The 24408-nt window shown below is 47.3% G+C and overlaps 1 protein-coding gene across 1 annotated transcript in view; it reads left to right on the top strand.

The window, feature by feature from the left end:
- glra1 (glycine receptor, alpha 1) overlaps positions 1-24408 on the top strand; it is a 65249-nt gene that overhangs the window by 27233 nt on the left and 13608 nt on the right. The window contains exons 3-6 of the mRNA XM_029513076.1: positions 6223-6290; positions 10855-11078; positions 15468-15550; positions 16841-16978. Of these exons, the coding sequence (XP_029368936.1) occupies positions 6223-6290; positions 10855-11078; positions 15468-15550; positions 16841-16978 (513 nt within the window). The remainder of the gene's footprint in view (positions 1-6222; positions 6291-10854; positions 11079-15467; positions 15551-16840; positions 16979-24408) is intronic.

The following is a 24408-nucleotide window of genomic DNA, read 5'->3' as shown; positions in this document are numbered from 1 at the left end:
GGGAGCAAGGGAAGGAACCAGTTTAGGGAAGGAGGGAAGGAGGTGTATAAGGCATCATGGTGGTTTTTCATATTTCTTCTCCCTCTCTGGGGAGGAAAATTAAGTTTTTCCCTGAAGTTCACTCAGCCGATGATGGATGGCTGAATGTGTCGGCCGACGCAGGAAGCATCATCCCTCATCTCGCCGCTCCAATTAAAATGTGACAGGAAGTGGGTCTTTTTTTCCTGCTCATCAGCTGCGTTGTTTATTCCTGGAGAGTTTCCGTCCTATAGGAGGGCCAGGTATAGACTTCCATATGTGGGAGAATAATGGGAGCTGTCGGTGTGAATGAAGAGCGATGGCATCTGCATGAGAATGAAGGCAGGAAGTACACCAGGGCGCCGCAGACAGGTGCGTTTGTTTCAGGAGTGGGCGGGGCACCACAGGAGGTCGACAGGAGCATGAAGTTTCAGTTGTGTTCGTCCTGACACTCAAACACTTCCTGCTTTCACTCGCCACCTTACAGTTTTCTGGATTTAAAGGAGGAAATCAAATTTCCGTTTATCCAATAGGTTGGCCTGTAGTGAGCAGGAACAGGAAGTCTGTGAAAACCTGTCAAGGGTCGTTCATTAGAAGAAGATGGAGCTCTATCGTTTGAACAAATTCAGTTCTGTTTTCCCCTTTTAGGAACTCAGCGGCTACGCTAACATTTCTCCTGAGACGCTTTAATATCAAACCCTCTTTCAGCAAACTGTTAATTTGATCCGGAAACGACTTTTAATACTGATACTGACTTTGGACTTTGTTGGGCTGCTCCAGTCCAGACACACAAACATTCAGGTGTTTGTGACAGTTTGATGATGAATGTCGTAGAGTGGAAAAAGAATGATCAAGTCATTCAGATGAAATTCAAACATTAAGTATTTCCCAGTAAAACATCGTCGGTCAAATTATCAAACTAAAGTTCGTCGTTAATACACTTTTGGCAAAGTTCTTTTTCCTTTATTTTTTAAAAAGTTGAGCTGAGGACTTTCCAGGAAAATAAATCTCCCAGCGTTTGTTAAATGTTAACATTATCTGGTTGTGAGATTTATGATGAAACATCTGTCTGATGTTCTTTCACGGAGAATCAGAGCGCCATCATCGTCTCCTCGTCTGTCAGCTCTGTGTTGGAGGAAGAGAAACCACCCAGAGCTTCTCCTCAGCTCCGCCGGTGAATTGTGTGCTCGTGTTGGAGAATAATTCTTGTTTTAGTTCAATAAAAAGTAAAACTGCTTCTTCGGACCGACTTGCTTCGGATGACGTCCCATAAATATTTAATTTCAGCCGTTGTGGTATTTCTTGCTGACGGCAGCGAAACAGGCGAAGCTGCGTGATTCAGAGTTTTATTCTTGTAATTTGCAGCGTCTTCGTCCATTTGCTGGGCGCCGATCTATCACTGCTGGGGGGGGGGCAAATTGGGCAGCAGATCAGATAGTGGGGCCAAAGCATCCCCCGGATAGCGCAGCTTTACAGCCCTCGAAGGCCTGATAATGGCCCGAACCGACCCCCACACCTACACCTCCACCCGCCCTGATAAAAGCACAAGGTGCGCTTGATTTATGGCGCTTCATTAGTTCCAGGTTCTCCTCGATGGGGACGGGGTTGTGAAAGGGATTTGTGCCGGGGCAGGCCGATGGGGGGACCAGCTAATTGGGCCCTGTGATGGCAGCGCTGACGATGGGGGTGGCTGCTGGTGAAGATGAGTCCCAGCGGGCCGATGTGTCTGAATAAAGGTGGGATAAATATGCTGTGTGGCGTCGGGAAAGTCCGAAGGAAACACAGCGGTGGTGTCACACTAGAAGAGAAATAAGGAGATGTTTTGGCGGCTTGATTTCCACTTCCTGTCCGTCTCACTGACCTCCTTCTGACCCCCGTTTTATTTCTTTATTCAACTTTTCCATCTGACCTCAACAGTCTGACGCTCAGAGCAGTAATGTGATGATGTGAGAGTTCACCGAGGATCGCGCTGTGACAGCAAGGACGATGATAACAAATCAGAGCGGAGGCCAAAGTGTCATCATGCTGCTATGATGTCACCATGACATCATCAGGTCTTTGTGTATTTCAATATGGCGGCAAAATGAAAACTTTTTCACTGTCCCCTCAGCTGATCCATCCATTTGATGATCTTTTGTGGAAATAAAGAGGATTTGCAGCTTTTAGATTCTTTTCAATGGCCCAAAATCTTCTGAACTTTTCTCCATTTTAAACAGAAACTTGTCCAACAGAGAAATTAAACTTAATCATTGGACGCCCTCGGCCTTCAGGACATAAAGGTCCAGCTGAATGAATCCAGAACTCAAACTTGTCTGAACCGATCTGGATTTAACTTCCTCTTTCCACCAACAACATCTGACAGTTTGACTTCCTGAGCTCATCAAAAGTTAAAATCTGCTCGTCTGACTCGGACAGCTGAGCGCCGCTGTTCCCCTCACAGACGGCCTGCCTCCCTTTGTCAGAATCACCGCTGACAGATGGGCATCAAACCGCCGCCACCACGGCTGGCTGATGATGATGGCGGCTGCAGCGAGTCCTGATGCTCCCTCGGCGGTAGGTCCAGGTGGGCGGGGCTTTGACTGCTTTGTTGCTGAATCCAGACTGAGCAGTTCTCGTGGACTCAGACCTGACTGATACGACACCTGGATAAATTTGAATCGACCACATAGAGGTCTACCTTCATGAGGAACTTCATGAGCCGGGGAACCGTCTGCAGCTCAGCATTGCTTTAAAAATCACAACAAGGATGAGACGTTAAGTTGACACGAGAATGGAATCTGTAAAGGGGGGGGGGCTCAAAAAGCCGCCAAACTATTAATCATTAAAAAAGCAATTACAGACACTTCCCTGGCAGGTTTATCAGCCTGTCATCTCCATACCATCTCTATTTCCACTATCTACTTCCTGGATAACCACCGAACACTCTTCTCTCCTGTCAGTTCTGCTCTGAGTTGAAAAATGAGGAGATGAAACCGATGCCCACCAAACATGGTGCTGAAAGAAGATAAGATAAAATACACGGCCGAGTCCCAACATGGGAGAATAAAGACACTGATGACCGAAGTTAGTCCATCTGTGGATCAGTCCTGAATGTTTGTGAGTTTGTTGTGTTGACAGAATAAAGAGCGGATTTTTCATCATTACTGAGCAGAACTCCTGATCAGATAAAAACAGAAACGACCCAAACAGAGAGGAAGGAAACATTCAGTCTGAACTGACCAGACAGAATCGGATGAGTCTGGATTTCTGGATTATAATCTGCTCACCATTTTGTGTCTAATTAGTTTTACTCATTTTTGTCGATGAGACTGTCAGATTCACTGTCGTCGGTTGTCGTGGTTACAGCATTACACATGTGGACCTGTTGCCTTGGTTACTGGGACAGCGCTCATTTCTTGGTTCTCTTTAGCAAAAGGTGGTGATTTAACTTCATGTACACGTGGGGATCGAATGCACATGTCCGGCCTGTCCTCCGGTTAATGAGCCGCCGCTCTCACGTCTCCTGTCTTTTATTGGAGGGCAGTAAAAGCCGCTCCGTCTCTCTCTGGGTATTGAATGAACTGCTGTGGTAGAGAAGAGGGAGAGGCAGATGGAGGAGGTGAACTCCAGCTGTATTCATTTGATTTTATTTTTCTGTCCCGGCTGTAAAGACAAATCTTGGCCTCCCCCCTCCCGTCACGGAGCCAGAGGATTTCGAAGCAGGGATTTTGTACAAAGCCAGCATGTGGTGGAAGTTTGTCTGAGGGCCGGAGTTGGGCCTGAAACACAGCGCTAATGTAATACCAGCTGCTTTATGGAGAAACCCTCCGATCCTCTCACTCACAGACACAGTCAGCACAACGGCACTTTCTTTATTTACTTGTTGATGAAGGTGGAGCAGCTCCGCCTGAGCTGAATCACAACATTATTAACCTTTTTAATGTTAACTCTTTTCTCTTTTTTTTTTTAATCACCTTTGGCTCGTCACACAGCTTCCATCAGGTTCCCCTCAAGTCCAAAGTCCAACATGTCAGGTTTTATAAACTAGTCAAGTCTACCTCAGTGCTGTCTATGTTATTGTCCTTGATTTTGGAGACCAGATCATCTGATTTCTGTCATCAGAGTTATGATCATCTTAAATCAAGATTTTATTCTGTTTTGTTGGACTGAGCCTGAAAATAAAATCACAAACACAACTCTAAACCTGGACCTGGATTCTGGTCTCCCATTCTATCCAAAGAGGGCGGTTAATCCACAGTTTTTAAAATAAGTCAGATTGTAGTGGTTAGCGCTGTCACAATAAGAAGGTTGCAGGTTCGGTTCCCGGCCTGGGTCCTTTCTGTGCAGAGTTTGCATGTTCTCCTCGTGTCTGCGTGGGTTTCCTCCCACCGTCCAAAGACATGCACGTCTCGGTTAACTGTCGACGTTAAATTGACCGTAGGTGTGAATGTGAGTGTGAGTGGTTGTTGGTCTCTGTATGTCTCTGTGTGTTGGGCCTGTGATGGACCGGGGACCCGTTCAGGGTGAACCTTCGCCCAAGCAGATGAAGATGAGTGAGTGTATTGGAGTCTATGGGAAAAACATGGTGGGCACCAGAAGGTCCACAGACTCATTTCCTCCTCCCCTGATGTCATCTGCTGGAAACATGGTTGATTTAATATCTGAAAGTGCGTCTTTATGGCTTTCATTCTTCTGTTTTGCTCACACAGTCAGAGTAATCTATTGTTGGTTCTAATTAGATGCCTTACATTTAAGTCTCAGAGGGAATGAGCGCCTCCGGCCAGCTTTCATGATTTTTTTTCTTTCTTAACAATACCATCCATCTTCAGCCCTATGATTCCTCTCCATGGCTTAACCACAGTGTGTGTGTCTGTGTGAGTGTGTGTGTGATGATTATACCCCCCCCCTCACCCTGGCCTCCAGCGGTCCTCAGACTGTGACAGAGAGAGTAATTGGCCATCACAATAATCCAGACCCCTTCCTTCGTTCCCAGCTCGCCGCCAGCGAGTGGAATTAGACACCAAGTTTAGTCAGGGACATTTAACACAAATTGTGTGTGTGTGTTTACATGAGACATTGTTTGACCTTAAATCACATCACCGTGTATCAGAAGTGGACTGAACTGATCCCTCATTAATAATGTACATGTTGTTATCCAGCACAGCATTAAAGCCCACAGTGGGGTTGATGAGGAGTGGATTAAATATAAAGGGATTACAGTAATCTGATTACAAAAAATCAGGCTGTGATCTAATTAATTCCCAGACAAAGATTTTAATATATTTCTATATGAGAAGTGCAGAATTGCATTTCTTTTTTCCCCTCTGGTTCCTCTGGAGCTATAATAATGAAGCATCAGCTCGTTGGCTCTAATGTCTCTAATGATGAATGGAAACGTACTGAATGTTCATCATAATGGAGTGTGATCAGGGCTTTATGTGTTTTTCCCCACAGAGGATTAACATCAGTTCACTCAGCAGCGCCTTTTATTCCCGTTCAGCCGGAAGGCTCAAAGGAAGTCCAGAAAAGACGGAAACAACAAACAAACACTCGGCTCACTGTTGGTTCGGCTCCTCTCCTCTGATTGGCTGATGTCTTCTGATGGATAAATCACAGGAGGAGTGTTTCCTCCTCGGTGTCTGTCAGAACTCTGTCAGAACTGGAGTCTGGGATTTTGGTTTGGCTCTGGGCGCCAACATCATGTCCTCCATTTGGCCGTCCTCCACGCTCCTCGGCGCTCTGCCGGTCCCGCCGCCCAGCTAATCGCATTAGTGTTTGTACAAGATGGTAATACAGCAAATCAATGGAGCCACAGCAAAAGGCAAAAGGCCTGAGTGCTCTTCATTTACCTTCACCTTGAAACACGGCGTGCCTCCTCCGGGGGGCGGGGCCTCGTGGTTCCCTTTGAAATGACTCTGTTCATCAACATTGAGTTTGAGCAGCAACATAAAGGAGATTGATTTTCTTCTTCTCTAGTTTCACTGAGATGTTTCCACGTCTTTCTGCTGCTGACGGTCAAACACCTCGTCTGGTCTTCTGGTCTCAGGGTGAGACGGCTGGACACCTGAACTTTGACCTGAACTTCTGAGTAAAAAACATGGCCTCCATAAGTTTTACCTCATAGGTGTTTCCCGATTGGCCGACTCTGATGTAACTTCCTGTTTTCTGATGCTCTGATCATTCTGTAACTCATCCGTCTCTGTCCGTCTCTTCTGTCCTCTGCAGGGCCGCCTGTGAACGTAACCTGCAACATTTTCATCAACAGTTTTGGCTCCATCGCTGAAACAACAATGGTAAGCTCCATTATCTTTGTAATGCAACTTGACATGCAAATTTACCATTATTTATACACAATATTGTGTGTGTGTGTGTGTGTGTGTGTGTGTGAGTGTGCGGTTGTGGGTGGTTGGGCATCTAATGGAAACTGTCACATTTCTTCGTGGTTCCATTTCAGCCCGAGTTACTCTGCCCTGAAAAATGCGATTAATTTAAACGGTGGCCGCATCACGCTGAAATTCGGTGCATTCAAAAAGCCCCCCCCCCCTTTTGGAACAGTCTCCGCCTCATTGAGCTCGTCTCCCATTTCCATCACCTCATTTGAAAGAGCGAATTAGCACCGCGGACATTTGCATAACAGCGCAATGCTGTCGTGACTGGTTTTAGGTTGGGAAGCAGAGAAGGTGGGGGAGGTGTGTGTGTGTGTGTGTGTGTGTTGGGGGGGGACTCTTATTCATTACACAGGAAATCCATTAGTGTTAATATGCATGAACTATTCAACATCACAGAGCAGCAAAGCAACACAACCGCTGCGTGGTTAAACTTGTGTGACATCACAGGTGACATCAATAAATTCAGGAAATGACACATCGATACAGGAAATATGGGATTGTCCTGTATTTTCAAAATAAATGTGAAATGTAATATTTCTGCGAACGACACTGAAACTGAATTTAGAGTCGGATCAGCTGTTCGAGCTAACAAATGTGCCTGAAACACACAAAAAGTGGAAATTAGGAAACGTGTCAGATTGAAGTGGGATGAGGAAGGAAGGAGGAAACAGGTAACTATGAATAAAACTGGGGGGCTGTGTGGGCTTTGTGTCCCTGCTCAGCGCCTGTCAGGCAGAGCGTCGTGTCAATCATGTGGATCTGAATCTTTAATCAACTGAAATAATCTTCAGATCTTATTGAAGCAGAAAATCTATTTTAAAGTTCAGCAGGAAAAAGGCAGGAAGCCGAGGACGGTGCTCATCACAGTGTGTAGCTCTGTGTCCCTCCATCTTCCACACACACACACACACACACACACACATCGTGCTGCTGGGGCCGGAGCCTGGTGATGGATGGAGTTGGTCGAATGGCGCAGTGCTTGTTCAAGTCCCGGCCGTCCACGACTTTATTCCTGTTTCAGTGCTCTCCCCGCTCGCTCGCTCTTTGACTCTCTCTCTCTCCCACACACACACACACACACACACGCACACACACACACTCGGACACACACTTGGATATGTGAACAAGCCCTTCTGTCCCTGACCCTGTCGTTTGTTTTCTCCGTCCCTCACTTCCTGTCCTTCTTTCTCTTCATTCTGAAAACATTCACGTAGTCGAACCAACAGCACTGATGATGGAGCTCTGTCTGCAAAACACACACACACACACACACACACACACACACACACACACACACACACATACAGACACACACTCCTTGTTGTAAGCCATCATTGAGGACTGGACATCTGTGATATTACTGAATCATATTCGGTAAACCTTCCTTCGTCGTCATGGTTACTATGACACCGGTGTTGTCTTGGTCTGGTTTAGAAAAAAAGATGCTGATTTTAAAATAAGTCCTTCCTCAGCGTTGGATGAACTCAGTCGCCATGGTTACAATAATAACGTGTACGTGTGACATTGGACGGATAGTGCTGGTCTAAAAATGGCGTCTGTGTTTTGTTATCGACCGGTCAAACCTCTCTGACGTTTCCTGTTCTGGGTTGAACTGTCGTCTCATGATGCTGCTGGTGAATTCCTCTCGCTCCCTCCGCCGGGGCAGCTTTGGCCGAGCACAACAGATGTGCTGCCATAATGTTGGCGCCTCTCTAACCTCCTAGCTGAGCACCAGCAGGAAGGCCTGACCGGCGTGGCTGCAGTTGTTGGAAGACTGCGGTCTCTTCCTGAGTTTAATACGTGCTCTTGTTGTCTGGCGGCTCTTGGTGGTGGTGGACGATGATTTCAGGGTCACACTTCAGCGTTGGTGTATTCCGGCTGCAGCATTTTCATCCATTTTCAGGAGACATTCACAATCATCATTTTTTAAATGAATTAGTCAACCACAAAGTTAATTCCTGAAATCATTCCTTTTCTCCACATTTACGTCCCGTCATTTTAGTCCTCGAATGCAGCGCCCCCCACAGGTTACTGCACTTGTTTGTCCACGTGCAGCACTGAAGAGCCTCTGACCAATGAAGCTGACAGTTTAAGGGCCAAAGGACTTCGACCATCCAACCAGCTGCTTTACTGAAACCATTAAAAGGCTTTCATGAGATGAGAACAAACCAAAAGCTGCAGCTCCGACTGAAATCCAACGTGATGAAATGGATGAAAGACAGAAACTGTAAAACCCAACTGGACAAGTGGAGGCTCACCAAAAAAATGGACATTACAGACAGTTATGTCTGATTAATTATCGTTTTCTCCCAAAAGGAGTAAAACCAGAAAACTTCCTGCAACTCAAACACAACTCTGACTGAAACATCACTGATCTGAGCTTCTCTCTGGAATCTTCAGTTTGACATGATTCATCTTCACTCGGCTCATCTTTCAGTCTCCGAGTCGCAGAATTCAACGTTTACACCAAATGATTGTCGAGTCAGATTTGGTGGGAAGCTTGAAGGGTTTAAAGGTCACATGAAACTCAAGATGGCTGAAGGTGAAGACTTCAGTTCCTCTGACTGATGGTCCTTTTCTCGCTCCATCAGCTGCTTGTTTCGGCGCCATCTCGGGTTGTTGATCATTTTCTCCAGCAGAAGAAACGGCGGCTCATTCGTGAAAGGTCACACTCATTTGTTTCATGTGAGATATTCGGTCTAATAAACAGTGATAAACGGTGGAGGGGGCGCCGCTCGCCATGGCTGATTGCTCCTTTAAATGCCACCCGCTGAGGCTGCTGGCACGGCTGCCTCTCGTCCCGCCGATGCCTTTCTGCCACGCCGTGCAGCTTAATGACGACTCCGTTCAGGCCGGGCGGCCGAGCTCCGTGTTCTGAGAATAATTGACAATTAGGGAGATGGAAGTCCGACTGAAATGAAGAGGCTCCTTCTCTGGTTGGAGGGCGATAGGCAGCAGCGCTTAATGTTGTCCACCTGGACTGAGAGAGGGAGAGCGATGGGGACGGGAAGTAACGCTCTTTGTCTGCCGCCATTTCACAGACTTGTTTCTCTACTCGATACAGACGGTAACCTTCAACCGACCAATCCAGCGTGTGAGCCGCCATTTTGAAACATTCAGTTTGGATGTCTGTTGCCGTCTCCGGTTTCTTTGTTTGTTTTGACCATATTTAGAGTAGAGGGAGGAGCTGAGCTGATCTGTACTCTGTCCTGATTGGGTGGTTTGGTCTGTCAGTCACACAGTCGTGACATCTCTGAATTATTCCTGTTTCAAAAACCAGACGAGCTTTCAGCCAATTTGTTTGAGACAAGTCTCTGAGAAGGCGTCTTGTCGCGTTTAAAGAACAAACCCCGCCGAAGCCCCAACAGATGCCTCCGACCCAGAAGCCCGGTGTCTGAAACCTGCAGCCTGTCCTCCGTCTCCCTGTATGAGACTAAAGATGGCGGAGCAGCTCGGTGACCTTCAGCTGGGACGCCGTCCTCATCCATCTGCTCGGATCCCTCCAGTCTGTTTATGGTGGTGCTTTATCATTGTCAGCAGCAGCGAAAGACAAAAGCCTGCACGACTTGATCCGACCCTGCAGGGATTTGGAACGTGGTCTTGGAGGCTGAGGAGGATTCTGTGACAGCTGGAAGCCACAACTCGGCCTGAACCAGAACACCCTGCTCCTCCGGCCGTGGCGCCGTCCGTCCACCATTCGGTCTGAGTGGCGTTACGTTGTCTTGAGTCAGCACCTTTTTATCGCCCTTTTCCTTCATCTTTCCATCTCATTCCTTCATTCCTTTCTTCCTTGTTCCTCCTCCTGCTCGATGTGTTTCTGTGAGACATATTTTCCAACTCTTGTGCAAATCAATTTCTGAGCTGAATGGATTTCCCTCCGACGCATCTCGGCGGGCTGGTAGAGGCGCCCGTGGGCGGAGACAGTGGGCTGATGTTGATGGGATAATATGAGCTCAGAGATACGCCTGACTGGTTGTGTTGTTTGTGAGGATGTTTCTTCTGTTTTTGTGTACTTGTTTAATTTTGGAGCGTCACACTGAGCTCTGGCTCCTTCAGTCCTGAAGGCAGCATCTCGTCACATGAGTCATGTTCCTCGTTTATCAAAGCCTCTTTTCTGAATCGGACTTCAAACCTGTTCAGTCATTTCTAATTCAGAGGAATCAATATCCCGCTAAGGCCTCGACCTTCCGCCTCTGAATGTCTGCTCACTGCTGCCATTTTGAAGAAAAGCAATAAATCTCATGATGTACATGAAAACATGGGGCACATATAATCACCTGAAATTCATCATATATGCAACTTTATATATATATTCTGTCTATTAAAGAAAGAAATGAAGAATACAACATATATGTCCTGATATTATGAAGAGTGAATCTGTAAACTGGCTGTAAATGTGATGAATGTTAATTATCAGTATTCTTAATCAACCTGTCGTCTCTGACTCTGTGATCTGGTCTTTTGTCAGGACTACAGGGTGAACATCTTCCTGAGGCAGCAGTGGAACGACCCCCGGCTGGCGTACAGCGAGTACCCCGACGACTCGCTGGACCTCGACCCCTCCATGTTGGACTCCATCTGGAAGCCTGACTTGTTCTTCGCCAACGAGAAGGGGGCCAACTTCCACGAGGTGACCACCGACAACAAGCTGCTGCGGATCTCCAAGAACGGAAACGTGCTGTACAGCATACGGTGAGTGGGCGGGGCCACATCTCATTATCTCAGGGCATCGTACTGCGACTTACTTTGTGTTTCTCCCTCTACGGAAGCTGAGAAAGGCCAAATATTTTTTCTGAGATCACAGAATAATTATCTCTTTGCATAACAGAAGTTTTGTCACGTTGATCTCGTTATCTCGAGATAAGATTAGTTATCTCAAAGTTAGAAGGTCAGTTTTCTCTAGTTAACAGAATAATTATCAAACCAAGCTTTGTTAATTCATGGTAACGTGATAATTATTCCTCAGAAGGGAGGAGCAGCTCAGCAGATCCAAAGATAAAGAAATAATTATTTCATTCTGGAACAGAGATTTTTTTTCTCAAGTAGAGATAATTCGATCTGAATGCTTAATTATCTCTTTACATAACCGGCATTTATTTTTTCTCCCACTAACGAGGTAATTGTCTCATCTCGCGCTAACAATAATTGAAGATAATAGTATCGCTCTCATTATCTCGATATAATGAGATAATTGAAGATTTGTTTTCTAACGTTTGATAATTAATTCTTTCACGAACTTTGTTATTTAATTATCTTGTTATCTCAAACAAAACTCGAAATGATCTCAAGCTAACGATCTCTGTGATCTGAAGATATTATGATAATTCTTTCTGCTCGTTATCATCGAGATAACGAGATAATCGTCATTATCTCGAGATATGTTACTTCGAGGTAACAGGATTTATTATGTTCCACAGTGAAGCTTTGCTCTTAGGAGGCAATGGGACAATTATGTCGTTATTTGAATTAACGGGCCTTCTTATCTCTGGATGAGGAGAAGTGCGGCCTTCCTCAGCAGCCATGTTCGTCCTCATACTCAAACTCACTGATGGAACCACGACAGCAGAATCCAATTGGACAGATCAGTGATAGAAAAGTTTGGAGGTGATATAAAAACAGTTATAAACCTCTGATGGATGGTGGAGAGTGATGAAGAGAGGACCTTCGTCGTCCGAGGTTTTTATTTCCTGCCGGTTTTTTCCTTTTGCATCACCAACACGTCCCCTTCAAGGCTCCCAGAGTTATGGTCGCCTTCAGCCTCCCTCTCCTCTCCTTTTATTGCCTCAGCTCAGGGGCGAATGGAGAGCGCTGCAGCGGCCGCGGTAATCTACTCAGCCTGTTAGTATTCCAGCCGCGAGCCTGATCCGTTATCAACCTCAGTTTTCACCTCCATGTCCAGCAAGAGGAAGGAGCGAGATTGGTCCTTTAGAAATATCGTCAGGAAAGGGATGAATCCTGCTCTCTGGCTGCGCCGCTTTCATTTTTTAACTTGACAACAACAGAATGAACCCTCCGTTGATCAGCTTGATCTCAACGGCTGGGGATATTAAACTGTCCAGGGGTGGGGGGGGCGGAGGGCTCTGCCTGTAAATGTTGTTTACTCGGTTTTTGTCTTTTTTGATGTTTTTCCGTTCAACAGTGGAGCAGCGTGAAGGGAAGAGGGAAGTGAACGTTTTGAGATTAAACTGCAGAGACACGAAGAGCTTCCTCTCAGATGATTCAGCTCTGTGGTTATTCGGTGTCTGCTCTAAAATAAAGAATTTAACTTTCCAACAGTTAATCATCAACAAACATCCGTCACATACTTAGAACTTCAGTAAGATTCTGGAGTTTCATCTTAACTCTAAACACACACCGCTGACGGCTGACGTGTTAATGTGATTATGATTAGGAAGCAGAACATTTCTCGATTCAGCAAAAGCAAGAAAAGAAACAAAAAGAAAAAACTAACCGCCAGCATCTGTCCTTCAGTTGTAATCTAATGTTTCCCACGTCCTGGAACAAAACCACAAAAGTCCCTTCAGGGTTTGAGGTTGAATCCCCCTGAAGCAGCGGGAGCATAAAGCAAGGCATTACCTCTGTCAGCATCTGGTGTCGAGGTGTCGACACAGAAACCACAGCGAGTCCTCTCTGAGAAAACTGGGACATCTGTGGAGACGACATTATGTGTGTAATACATATTCAGCACTCTGTCAGGGGCTTGTAACAATCTGCTAACGTGGCAAACTTTATTTGGAACATCAGGCCGGCCGGACGGCTGTTGTTGTAGCAGCAGCACAGACGGGCCGAGCGTGTGCAGCTAAATCACCTTCACGTCACGACAACCTGTCAAGTCTGCAGAAATACAGCAGGACCAGATCAGGAGCCAACGACGGTCGCTGGAACTCGGACCGTTTGACAATTAAACATCTCAAAGCAACCAGCGCACACAAACAGCGTGAAACGTCCTCAGTTCATCCAGAGAACAAACTCTTCACTGAACCGCAGAGAGAATCAGCTGCTTCTGAATATGAAGACAGATTTTTTTAAAATACACAAAGAAAAATCCAAAAAGAGATTCAAAACTTTCAAATCTGGAGTTAGTCTGTATATTAATCCACAAAAATATGTGTTGAGTGAACAATTATAAAGTAGTTAAGATATCTGGTCTGTCCGTTGGTGGAATTTATACTCAACCAAACTAAAAACCCACTAATGAAATCACAAAATACTGTGTTGATATGGAGAACCAACATAGTTCATGAAAACAAAGATAGTTCTGAAGTGTCAGGAAGCGACTAATTAATAATCAAATGTGGAGTCGTAATAATGTTGGAGGACGTCTTTTATTTTTCAAATGATACATTTTAGAATAAAAGTCTTTCATTTCATTAATGCATCGTATCAGTTATAAAAATGCTTTTTCATACATTTCTGAGGTAAAAAAGAGGAAAAGTTGAATTTTTTGCTGACACATTTCCTTCGAGTGACAGAAGCAATTAATTTTGCTTCCTGAAATTCAGTGTGTCACCACGATGACGACCGGCTCTCCTCGAACGTTTTAATTTCAAATGTCTCACAGATCAGCCTCGTTCCCACGTTGGTCCACGTCTGCTCAGCCAGCAGTGAAGAAGAACGACGTTTCCACAGACAGAAAAAGGACGAAAGAGATGAATCAGTGGGCCACATCGTCCAGGGGACCTGAGAGGACCCGGACTCCTCCTGAGGACCCGGACTCCTTTAGAGGACCCGGAGTCCTCCAGAGGACAAGGAGTCCTCCTGAGGACCCGGACTCCTCCAGAGGACCCGGACTCCTCCAGAGGACAAGGAGTCCTCCAGAGGACAAGGAGTCCTCCTGAGGACCCGGACTCCACCTGAGGACCCGGACTCCTCCAGAGGACCCAGAGTCCTCCTGAGGACCCGGACTCCACCTGAGGACCCGGACTCCTCCTGAGGACCCGGAGTCCTCCTGAGGACCCAGACTCCTTTAGAGGACCCGGACTCCTTTAGAGGACCCGGACTCCACCTGAGGACCCGGACTCCTCCTGAGGACCCGGAGTCCTCCAGAGGACAAGGAGTCCTCCAGAGGACCCGGACTCCTCCTGAGGACCCGGACTCCTCCAGAGGACCCGGACTCCACCTGAGGACCCGGACTCCTCCAGAGGACCCGGACTCCTCCAGAGGACCCGGACTCCTCCAGAGGACCTGGACTCCTTTAGAGGACCCGGACTCCTCCAGAGGACCCGGACTCCTCCAGAGGACCCGGACTCCTTTAGAGGACCCGGACTCCTCCAGAGGACCCGGACTCCTCCAGAGGACCCGGACTCCTTTAGAGGACCCGGACTCCTCCAGAGGACCCGGACTCCTTTAGAAGACCCGGAGTCCTCCAGAGGACCCGGAGTCCTCCAGAGGACCCGGACTCCTTTAGAGGACCCGGACTCCTCCAGAGGACCCGGACTCCTTTAGAGGACCCGGACTCCTCCAGAGGACCCGGACTCCTTTAGAGGACCCGGACTCCTCCAGAGGACCCGGACTCTTCCTGAGGACCCGGAGTCCTCCTGAGGACCCGGACTCCTTTAGAGGACCCGGACTCCTTTAGAGGACCCGGACTCCTTTAGAGGACCCGGACTCCTCTAGAGGACCTGGTCTATGGCAGTCTTTGTAGTCATGGTAGACCTGGACTGCCTTTGAGCCTGGACAGTCCTCCGCTGGGGACTGCTTTCACTGGAGGATGAATGCTCTTCTTTAATGGAGGAGGTGAATCCCTCAGAGCAACAGGAAGTGTCCTTATTCTTCATCTTATCCACAGATCTCCTGCTGATATACTAATTGAAGCGGTGACTAATAGTTTCAGAGCCGATCCAGTCTAATCCTCCGTTATCGTTGAATTAGTGCGACATTAGTCCGACGACACAGCGCTGATTATTGCAGCTTTTGTTTGCGTTTCGTTCTCCTTTAATCCGTGTGGAGAACAGATTTTATTTGAAGACCAGAGACAGAGAAAGGTTTTCATCCTGATCCAGTTCAAACACGGCGGTTGAGTAACCGATAAAGCTGCTGATAATCCTCTTAGTCTAAGTGATGCTGCCTGTGTGTCTGCAGAATAACGCTGGTGCTGGCCTGTCCCATGGACCTGAAGAACTTCCCCATGGACGTGCAGACCTGCATCATGCAGCTGGAGAGCTGTGAGTAATTACAGTCACACACACTGAGTGGATCTGTCACCCAGCAGCTGGAGGGGGGGCGCAGATATGAGATAGATAGATTTCTTTCGGCTTTTTCTTTCTTGTAGCTGACGTGAGCAGAATGAGAGAAACAGCAGCTGCAACACTCTGATCCTGATCAGGTCGTATCAGGTCTCTGATCAGAACTGGATCCACCTGATCGGACCTTCCACCTCCGGTCTTCATCCAAATTTATCAGACTCAGATCATCACCATGGTTACAGCATCCCTGTTGTCCTAGCAACCACAGAGAGGGAAGTTCCTCCAGTGTAGAATTTTACCGCAGCTGAGGCTAGACCAGGTCAACCAGGTCTGAGCAGATCAGAACTGGTCTGAGCTGGTCTGAGCTGGTCTGAGCTGGTCTGAACTGGTCTGAGCTGGTCTGAGCTGGTCTGAGCCGGTCTGAGCTGGTCTGAACTGGTCTGAGCTGCTCTGAACTGGTCTGAGCTGGTCTGAACTGCTCTGAACTGGTCTGAACTGGTCTGAGCTGGTCTGAACTGTTCTGAACTGGTCTGAACTGGTCTGAACTGGTCTCAGCTGGTCTCAGCTGGTCTGAACTGGTCTGAGCTGCTCTGAACTGGTCTGAGTTGGTCTCAGCTGGTCTCAGCTGGTCTGAACTGGTCTGAACTGGTCTCAGCTGGTCTGAACTGGTCTGAGCTGCTCTGAACTGGTCTGAGCTGCTCTGAACTGGTCTGAGCTGGTCTGAGCTGCTCTGAACTGGTCTGAGCTGCTCTGAACTGGTCTGAGCTGCTCTGAACTGGTCTGAGCTGCTCTGAGCTGCTCTGAACTGGTCTGAGCTGCTCTGAACTGGTCTGAGCTGCTCTGCACTGGTCTGAGCAGATCAGAACGGGTCTGAACTGGTCTCAGCTGGTCTGAACTGGTCTGAACTGGTCTCAGCTGGTCTGAACTGGTCTCGACAGGTGTAGATATTTTGGTGACACTGTCCACTTTATCTGAGGGGAAATTTTCGTCATGTTGAGTTTTTTTTGGAGATGCAACATTTTTAACCTTCCTGTGATTTGTTTTTCGTCCATTCTTTCTTCCTTTGACCTTTCCTTTCTTCCTTCTGTTCCTCTCCTCTGACTCTTCTCCTTTTGTCCTTTTCTTTTTTCTATTTGTTTTTTACTTTCTTTTCTTCCTCATGCAGAACTGATCTTTATTTCACATCAACATGAGATGAAACTGAATTTTTCCTCTTCCTCTTCCTCGGGGTAAAAGGAGTCTAACTTCCTGTTTCCTGTTCTCCTCCAGTCGGCTACACGATGAACGATCTGATCTTTGAGTGGGACGAGAAGGGAGCGGTGCAGGTGGCCGACGGCCTGACGTTACCTCAGTTCATCCTGAAGGAGGAGAAAGATCTACGTTACTGCACCAAACACTACAACACAGGTGTGCCCCCCCTCCGCCCCCAGCTTCCTGTCTTTCTGTCCGTTTCACTCGTTTGCTCTTTGACAATGTTGGAGATGGTCCCGTCTCCCTTACTGTGGAAATTCCAGTCAAATATCGAGAAGTGTCTCGATCTGGGCGTTTATCAAAATGTGTCAGGTGCTGCATCACTGACATGTTCCATCATCCCATAATCAAAAGGCTGCGTTTGATTTATCAAACTTCTTCACTTCTTTTTTTCCTTGTATGGATTTTTACTTGCTGCCGGTTTCTCGGCCGGCTGTCCAGAAAAATTGGATCGGAACGAGGATGTCAAGAAACGATATTATTGAATTACAAACGTGGAAATCACACAGTCTGTGAAACGAAGAGAAACAGGCGTTAGAAATGTATTTTCTGAGCTGAAAGCCAGCAGGAGTCAGACACAGAATCTCATTTTTACTGGAAAGTATAAAATGTGGAAATAACATAACTGGAATTTTTTTTTTTTTTCCTTCCAGTGTCATGAAACTTTCAACAATGAGCAGGAAAAGACAGCAGAGTTTATTTCAGCCATAAACTCAGAAATAACTGCAGATTTATTCACATATTCTCTGCAAATACCTGTAAATAATAATATAAAAAAATTAAGATTTGGTGTAAAAAAAAAAAAAAAAAAAAAGAAGGAGAGGAGGGAATAAAAGAAACGACAGATTCATGTGAGAAGCAGAGAGGGAGGACGGGGGAGGACGGGGGAGAGGGGCTGCCGCCTCGCTCTGTTTCTCCCTCCAGGTCCTCGGAGTGTGGCTGAAAACCATCTGCCCTGTTCTGTTCTCTCTTCTTACACTCCGGAGAAAACAGGAAATATATGAATGTTTCATTTCACATCAGTTAAAGACACCAAAAGAATGAACCTGAAATATTTTCACACCAAATGTCAACAACAACCAACAAAAAACCAAATTACTGTTTTTATTCACATATAAAAGGAATTTTTATCCTGAAACTATAACATTTCTGTTTTTATATGAATGAAATAGTTTTACATTAATATATAAAATATGATTAGATTTAAAACAGGAAACAGGACGATGATCATAAACACACAATTAGTGAATTCAGTTTGTGATGTAAACAACAACGACATTAAAATCCATCACGTCAAACTGATGATCAGTGTGTGTGTGTGCTGATCACTCTCACAGAGGCTGACGAGATGAACGGTCCACCTTCAGACGAGGAGCCTTGACACGACACACACTTAAATCCTCACATATATACACGCACTCCGAAGAGATTATCCTCCACTTTGTTACATAAATGTGTGTAACTGCGTTTCCTGTTTGTCACACAGTCACATCGTTCTGCTTCAGTACAAACAAACAAAAACAACAAAGACCTGCCTGACATCACTTCATCATTTTCTGCTAATATTCAGACTTTTGGTTGGATAACCAGCTTAGATAATATTGAAGTCTATGGGAAAATGTCCCTCCTCCTCCTCAGTAAACGTTTCCTGATGAGTTTATGGACATGATGTCCAGCTCCGGTCCTGGAGGGCCGCTGTCCTGCATGCTTTAGATGTTTCCTGCTCCAACTGATCGCCATCCAGCCCGGCTGTTGAATCAGGAAACATCCAGGATTGGATTTGGAGACGTCTGATTGAGGGAAACAGACCAGGAAGGAGGGGAGGGGTTAGGGGGCGGGGCTACAGCATGACTGATGGACTGTACCGCCCAATCAGGAGAGAGGACAGATTGCCTTCCAACCAGCAGCAGTGTGTCAGCTGATTTAAATATTACGATGTAGAAATAATGATTTTTTAAAATAGATTGATGAGGTTATTTTTCCGAAGGGTTCTGCAGGGATCCTCCGTGTTGCTGTCGGATCCGACTTCGTCCAGATCGAACCTCGTTCTTTCTTTTCATCACATGAATTGTTCAAGGACGATTTCCCTCCTCACTCTCTTGTTTCTGTTTCTGCCCCTTTCTCATCTCATCTCCGGCCCATTACTCACCAGCCATGCTGCTCTGTGTGTACATCTGTGTGTGTGTGTGTGTGTTAGCGTGCCTGGTTGAGCGTGCACACGCTTCGCTGCGTCCCAATCAGGCTTTAAGAGGGAATTAAGGTGTCGCTTTTCCCCAGATTTATTAGCTCAAGTCCATTGTGACTCGATCTCTCTCTTTCCTTTTTCTTATTTCCTCCCATCCCTCCATCCACCTCAACACACACACACACACACACACACACAAAGAAAAGCCCTGTTTGAAATACTAATTGCGGTTTCTGCTGCATTGCAGGGGACCTTTGTTTTCTGCCTGCTGACATGTTTGTGATGCGTTTGGGTACAAGAATGCGATGCATTCACTGCACTCCTCGCCAAAACCTGAACCAACATCTACATCCCATAATCCACCACAACGTTACACCTGATTCTGGCTCCAGTTCTGGACCCGAACCAGAAACTACTTCAGCTCTGCAGCGTTTTTATTTTATTTTATTTTTCGGTTGTGGCAGCCATGAGCAAAATTAGTTAGCATTAGCATGAGCAGCTAAAACTTTATTTACACAACATTATCTGAAAAAAACAAAAACAGGAACGGAACTCTGTGTTTTGTTTCTGCAACTATCCCTGAACATCAACATCTACACACACACACACACACACACACACACACTGAGATGGTCTGCCTGAATAATTTCAATCTTCTGATTAGATTGAAAATGTAGACGGCACTTACAGCTCTGAAGTGAATCACTGAATCACAGCTGGAAATCAGCTCCTCCTCCTCTCCTCTCCTCTCCTCCTCTCTCCTTTCCTCCCCTCCTCCCCTCCTCCTCTTCTCCTCTCCTCTCCTCCTCTCTCTCTCTCTCTCTCCCTCCCTCTCCTTCTCTCTCTCTCTCCCTTGGGAGAGAGTTTTTTTCTGAGTTTTCAGGAGGAATGGTGTCCTCTGTGACGTCACCTCCGTCTATCCGGCAAGGAGTACGGATAGTGCCGCCGGACAGCGACGTTACCGTGAACAGGAAGGGCATGATGCGAATGAACAAAGTCGTAGTCGTGTATCAGCTGATAGAGAGCGGCGTGTTTATCAGGGAGGCTTTTGGGTAGGTGTCCCCGCTGTCAGTTCCTTCTACACTTCTACACCGTGTCCGGTGTTCCGCCGTTTATCCCACGCGGGTTTGACGGTGGGTCTGGGATGCAAAGAGACTCACCTGCTCAAACACTGGAGGTGTCTTTCAGGGTGGAGTACGGTGATGGCTCCTACATGGTGTCCACTAGCTCAGGTCAGCTGAAATGTGGGACACATCAGGTGCAGGGGGCGGCGGGCGGATCACCTTCCCAAGGAGGCTGATGCAGTGCCGGGTGCTGCGGTGGGTTAGGGTGACGCCGTGAGCATTGCCACGCCTGATGGTGCCGAGTTCGGGCCTGTGGCGGAGAGAGGTGATGTGCGTGCCATGACAGGGAGGAACATATCCAGTCTGAGCAACAGGCTTCTGTGGATGCAGGGAATTTGGTTGGAAGTTTTTCCTGCTCTTCGGGGGATCTGTTGGTCTCTTTAAATACATTTATAAAGAGTTTGGTCTAGACCTGCTCTACATGTAAAGTGTTTGATGTAACTTTGTTATGATTTGGCGCTATACAAATAAATCTGATTTGATTTGATTTTGATTTGAGGGAATTTGTGGAGGAAGCAGCTTCTACGAGCTCTGCAGGCATAGAAAATGCTGCTTTTAGCAACGAAGTGCTCATTAGCCAGGCATCAGGTGAGGGAGAGGATATGGACTTTGGATCAGAGTCTGATGCTACATCAGTGTGTGAAAGCTACAGGAATACACAAACAACTTCCATGATATAACATAAAATGTCTGTCAAAGTGAGTGACACAGATAAGTTCATCAAATCTGTGGACGTATTGAAAAGACTGGTTGGTTCTTGGATGAAAAAAAAAACATTTCCGCCTTAAAAAGTACATTACAACACTGAGAAAGGCAAGAACTGGTAGACCTGTTAGAAAAACAAAAAAAGTTAATTGATCATGTATCACCCGGTGTCCTCCTCTGCTTGTTTCGCTGTACCTGTTTCTTCTCTCTCACTTCTCCATGCAGAACCTTAAAATCGGGTCTTTGAACATTAATGGTGGGGGGGACAGACAGAGAAGGGCATTAATCTCTGAAGTTTCTGCTCAGAAAAGGATAGATGTGCTTTTTTTGCAAGAGACACACAGTAATCAAGCAGATGAGGTAGACTGGGGTTTATGGTGGGGGGGCTTCAGTGGGGGGGGGGGTTCTTTGTCAGCAATACACCTCCCATTCCACTGCTAAAATCAAGGCAGCAGTTCAGGAACTGGAAGCCTCTGATCCTGATAAGGGTCATCTGCTGCAGGAGAAGACGCTTCAGCTGAGCTCCTTCCAAGAGGAAAGGGTGAAAGGAGCTCTTGTCGGGTCTCGCTTCCTTCAATGAAAAGAAATGGAGGCCCCGACTTATTTCTTTTTTAATCTGGAGAAATCTGTGGCACAGAGGAAGCAGATTATGTGCCTCAAACTTCCAGAAGGCAGAGTTACCACAAACGCAGATGAGATGCGGAGCTGTGCTTTGGATTTCTACACTGACCTCTTCGGGAGCTCCTGGAGGGGCTTCCTCAGCTCAGTATGGAGGAGAAAGCTGCGCTGGACTGTGAGCTTACTCTAGAGGACTTAACAGTTGCTGTCAACCAGTTGGCATCAGGACGGGCACCTGGGATCGATGGTCTCTCTGCTGACTTTTTGAAGCGTGTTTGGAAAATTCTTGGACCTGAGTTGCATGCTGTTTTTCTGGAGTGCCTCAGAGCAGGATCTCTCCCTGTCTCCTGTCGAAGAGCAGTACTTTCCCTGCTGCCCAAGAAAGGAGACCTGGCTTTACTTAAGAACTGGAGGCCAGTGGCTCTCCTCTGTACTCTCCTCTGTAGACTATAAAGTACTTTCCAGAGCCCTATCAAATAGACTCAAAGACATCTTGGAAGTGATTGTGCACACAGATCAAACATATTGTGAACCTGACAGGACAATCATGGACACCATTTTCCTCGTTCGAGATGTTATTGATGCTTCTAGGTTCAATACTAATTTTGGCATTGTGTGTTTGGACCAGGAGGCTTTCGACAGGGTGGATCACTCATATTTATTTTATGCACTCAGGGCTTTCAGTTCTGGTGATGGGTTTCTGGCTTGGATTGGTTTATGTACAGTGGGGCACAATGTTTGGTGAAGACAGGGGCAGGGCTGTCCTATTTCAGGTCAGCTTTACAGCTTGGCTATTGAGCCCTTGCTGTGTAAATTGAGGGATCGACTCAGGGGCCTCTTGTTAGCTGGGTCCTCGGATCTTGATCATCCCCTAACTGTGTCTGCTTATGCAGATGATATCAGTGTTTTTATTACAAATCAGGGGGATGTTCAGTGTCTGCAGGACACTCTGTCCCCGTGTGAAAAGGCCTCAGCTGCACGGGTGAACTGGGCAAAAAGTGAAGCTCTGTTGGGACATTGGAGGGATCAGGCATCGCCTAGTCTGCCTGGAGGACTTTAGTGGGGAAAGGGGGTGTTTTTGGGCACAGAGGGCTTTCAGGGTAAGAACTGGGAGGGTGTTAGGGGGAAAGTGCGCAAGGTTGTCTAAATGGAAATGGTTGCTACCCCAGTTGTCATATAGGGGAAGAGTTCTAGTTGCCAATAACTTGGTCGCCTTGGCCCTTTGGCACAGGTTCAACGTTTTGACGCCACCAAAAAGCCTGATAGAGGACATTCAGAGGGCCATCGTGGATTTTTTTTTCTGGTCAGGAAAGCACTGGGTTTGGGCAGCAGCCCTCTGTCTGCCTGTGGCTGAGGGGGGACAGGGGCTGATCGATATCCAGTCCAAGATTGCCTCCTTTAGACTCCAGGCTGCACAAAGACTGCTGTATGCCTCTGGCCCCGGTTGGCTCAGTACAGCTCGTCTGCTGTTGAGGAGAGCTGGGCGCTTGGGCTTTGATAAACAGCTTTTCCTTTTAAACCAGGAAGATGTGGATTGTTGGACTGACACCCTTCTACAGCTCAATGTTGCAGGCATGGAGGGTTTTCAAGGCTGCACGTACCCCGAATGAAAGTCCTGGTATGTGGTTGTTTGAGGAACCCTTGTTTTTTAACAACTTTTTAAGGACTCAGACGATGCAGTCTACCAGCCTGCGAGCCAGCCTCAGAGAAGCTGGCTGCACCAAACTGGGTGACAGTGGACGCACTGAGAATGAGGAGCAACATTACTTCTGTCAGGCTCATTAACACAGTGGTGCAGGAAGTCTGTGCTACCCTGCCGCAAAACTTGAGAATACTTGCAGAAATTCAAACTCTGTGCGACCAATGAACTGAAGAGGGTGAATACAGCTTCCCCTCCCTGCTCATCACCCCAGCAGTAGGGGAGTGGCAGGGAGGAGGAGGTCAGTTGTTGTCTTATGTGTAGTGTTCCCGGCTGTCAGCTTTGTTTGAACATTTAAAAGGGTGGTTTCAGGGGCTTGGGGAGACTTTTTCTTTCACCTTGTTCCTTGGCCCAAAGTACTGTGCACGGAAGAAAAATGCTCACACACTGATAAACTTTATATCCGGTTCTGCCAAGTTGACACGTAAGAACCGGGCACAAGGTGCCGGCAGTGTGGAGCCGGTGCTGGTTCTAAAGGGCCTGTTAAAGGCCAGACTGAGAGTGGAACATGCCTATTATAAGATGACGGACAATTTGTCGTTTTTTCGTGAAATATGGACTGTTGGGGGGGTTCTGTGCTCTGTGGGGGACGATGAGGGATTGAATTTAAATGTCTGATTGAAGAGGGTTGTTTTTACTGCTCCTGGCAATGTAACAATAAAGGGATTTTGAAAACCAAACCAAACTTCTCCTCCCTCCTCTCTTCTCCTCCTCCTCCTCCTCTCCTCCCTCCTCCTCCCTCCTCTCCTCTCCTCCTCCCTCCTCCTCCCTCCTCCTCCCTCCTCTCCTCTCCTCCTCCTCCTCTCCTCCCTCCTCTCCTCCCTCCTCCTCCTGCTCTCCTCTCCTCCCTCCTCCTCCTCCTCTCCTCTCCTCCTCCTCCCTCCTCCCTCCTCCCTCCTCCTCCTCCTCTCCCCTCCTCCCTCCTCCTCCTCTCCTCTCCTCCCTCCTCCTCTCTCCTCCTCCCTCCTCCCTCCTCCTCTCCTCCCTCCCCTCTCCTCCCTCCTCCTCCCTCCTCCTCCTCTCCTCTCCTCCCTCCTCCCTCCTCCTCCTCCCTCCTCCCTCCTCTCCTCTCCTCCCTCCTCCTCTCCTCCCTCCTCCTCTCTCCTCCTCCCTCCTCTCCTCCCTCCTCCTCCTCTCCTCTCCTCCCTCCTCCTCCTTCCTCTCCTCTCCTCCTCCCTCCTCTCCCTCCTCTCCTCCCTCCTCCTCCCTCCTCCTCTCTCCTCCTCCTCTCCTCCCTCCTCCTCCTCCCTCCTCC

This window comes from Echeneis naucrates, chromosome 10, assembly GCF_900963305.1.
Source record: "Echeneis naucrates chromosome 10, fEcheNa1.1, whole genome shotgun sequence".
Classification (NCBI taxonomy): domain Eukaryota; kingdom Metazoa; phylum Chordata; class Actinopteri; order Carangiformes; family Echeneidae; genus Echeneis; species Echeneis naucrates.
Note: the sequence above shows the minus strand (reverse complement) of the source record. Positions and strands in the feature narration are given on the sequence as shown.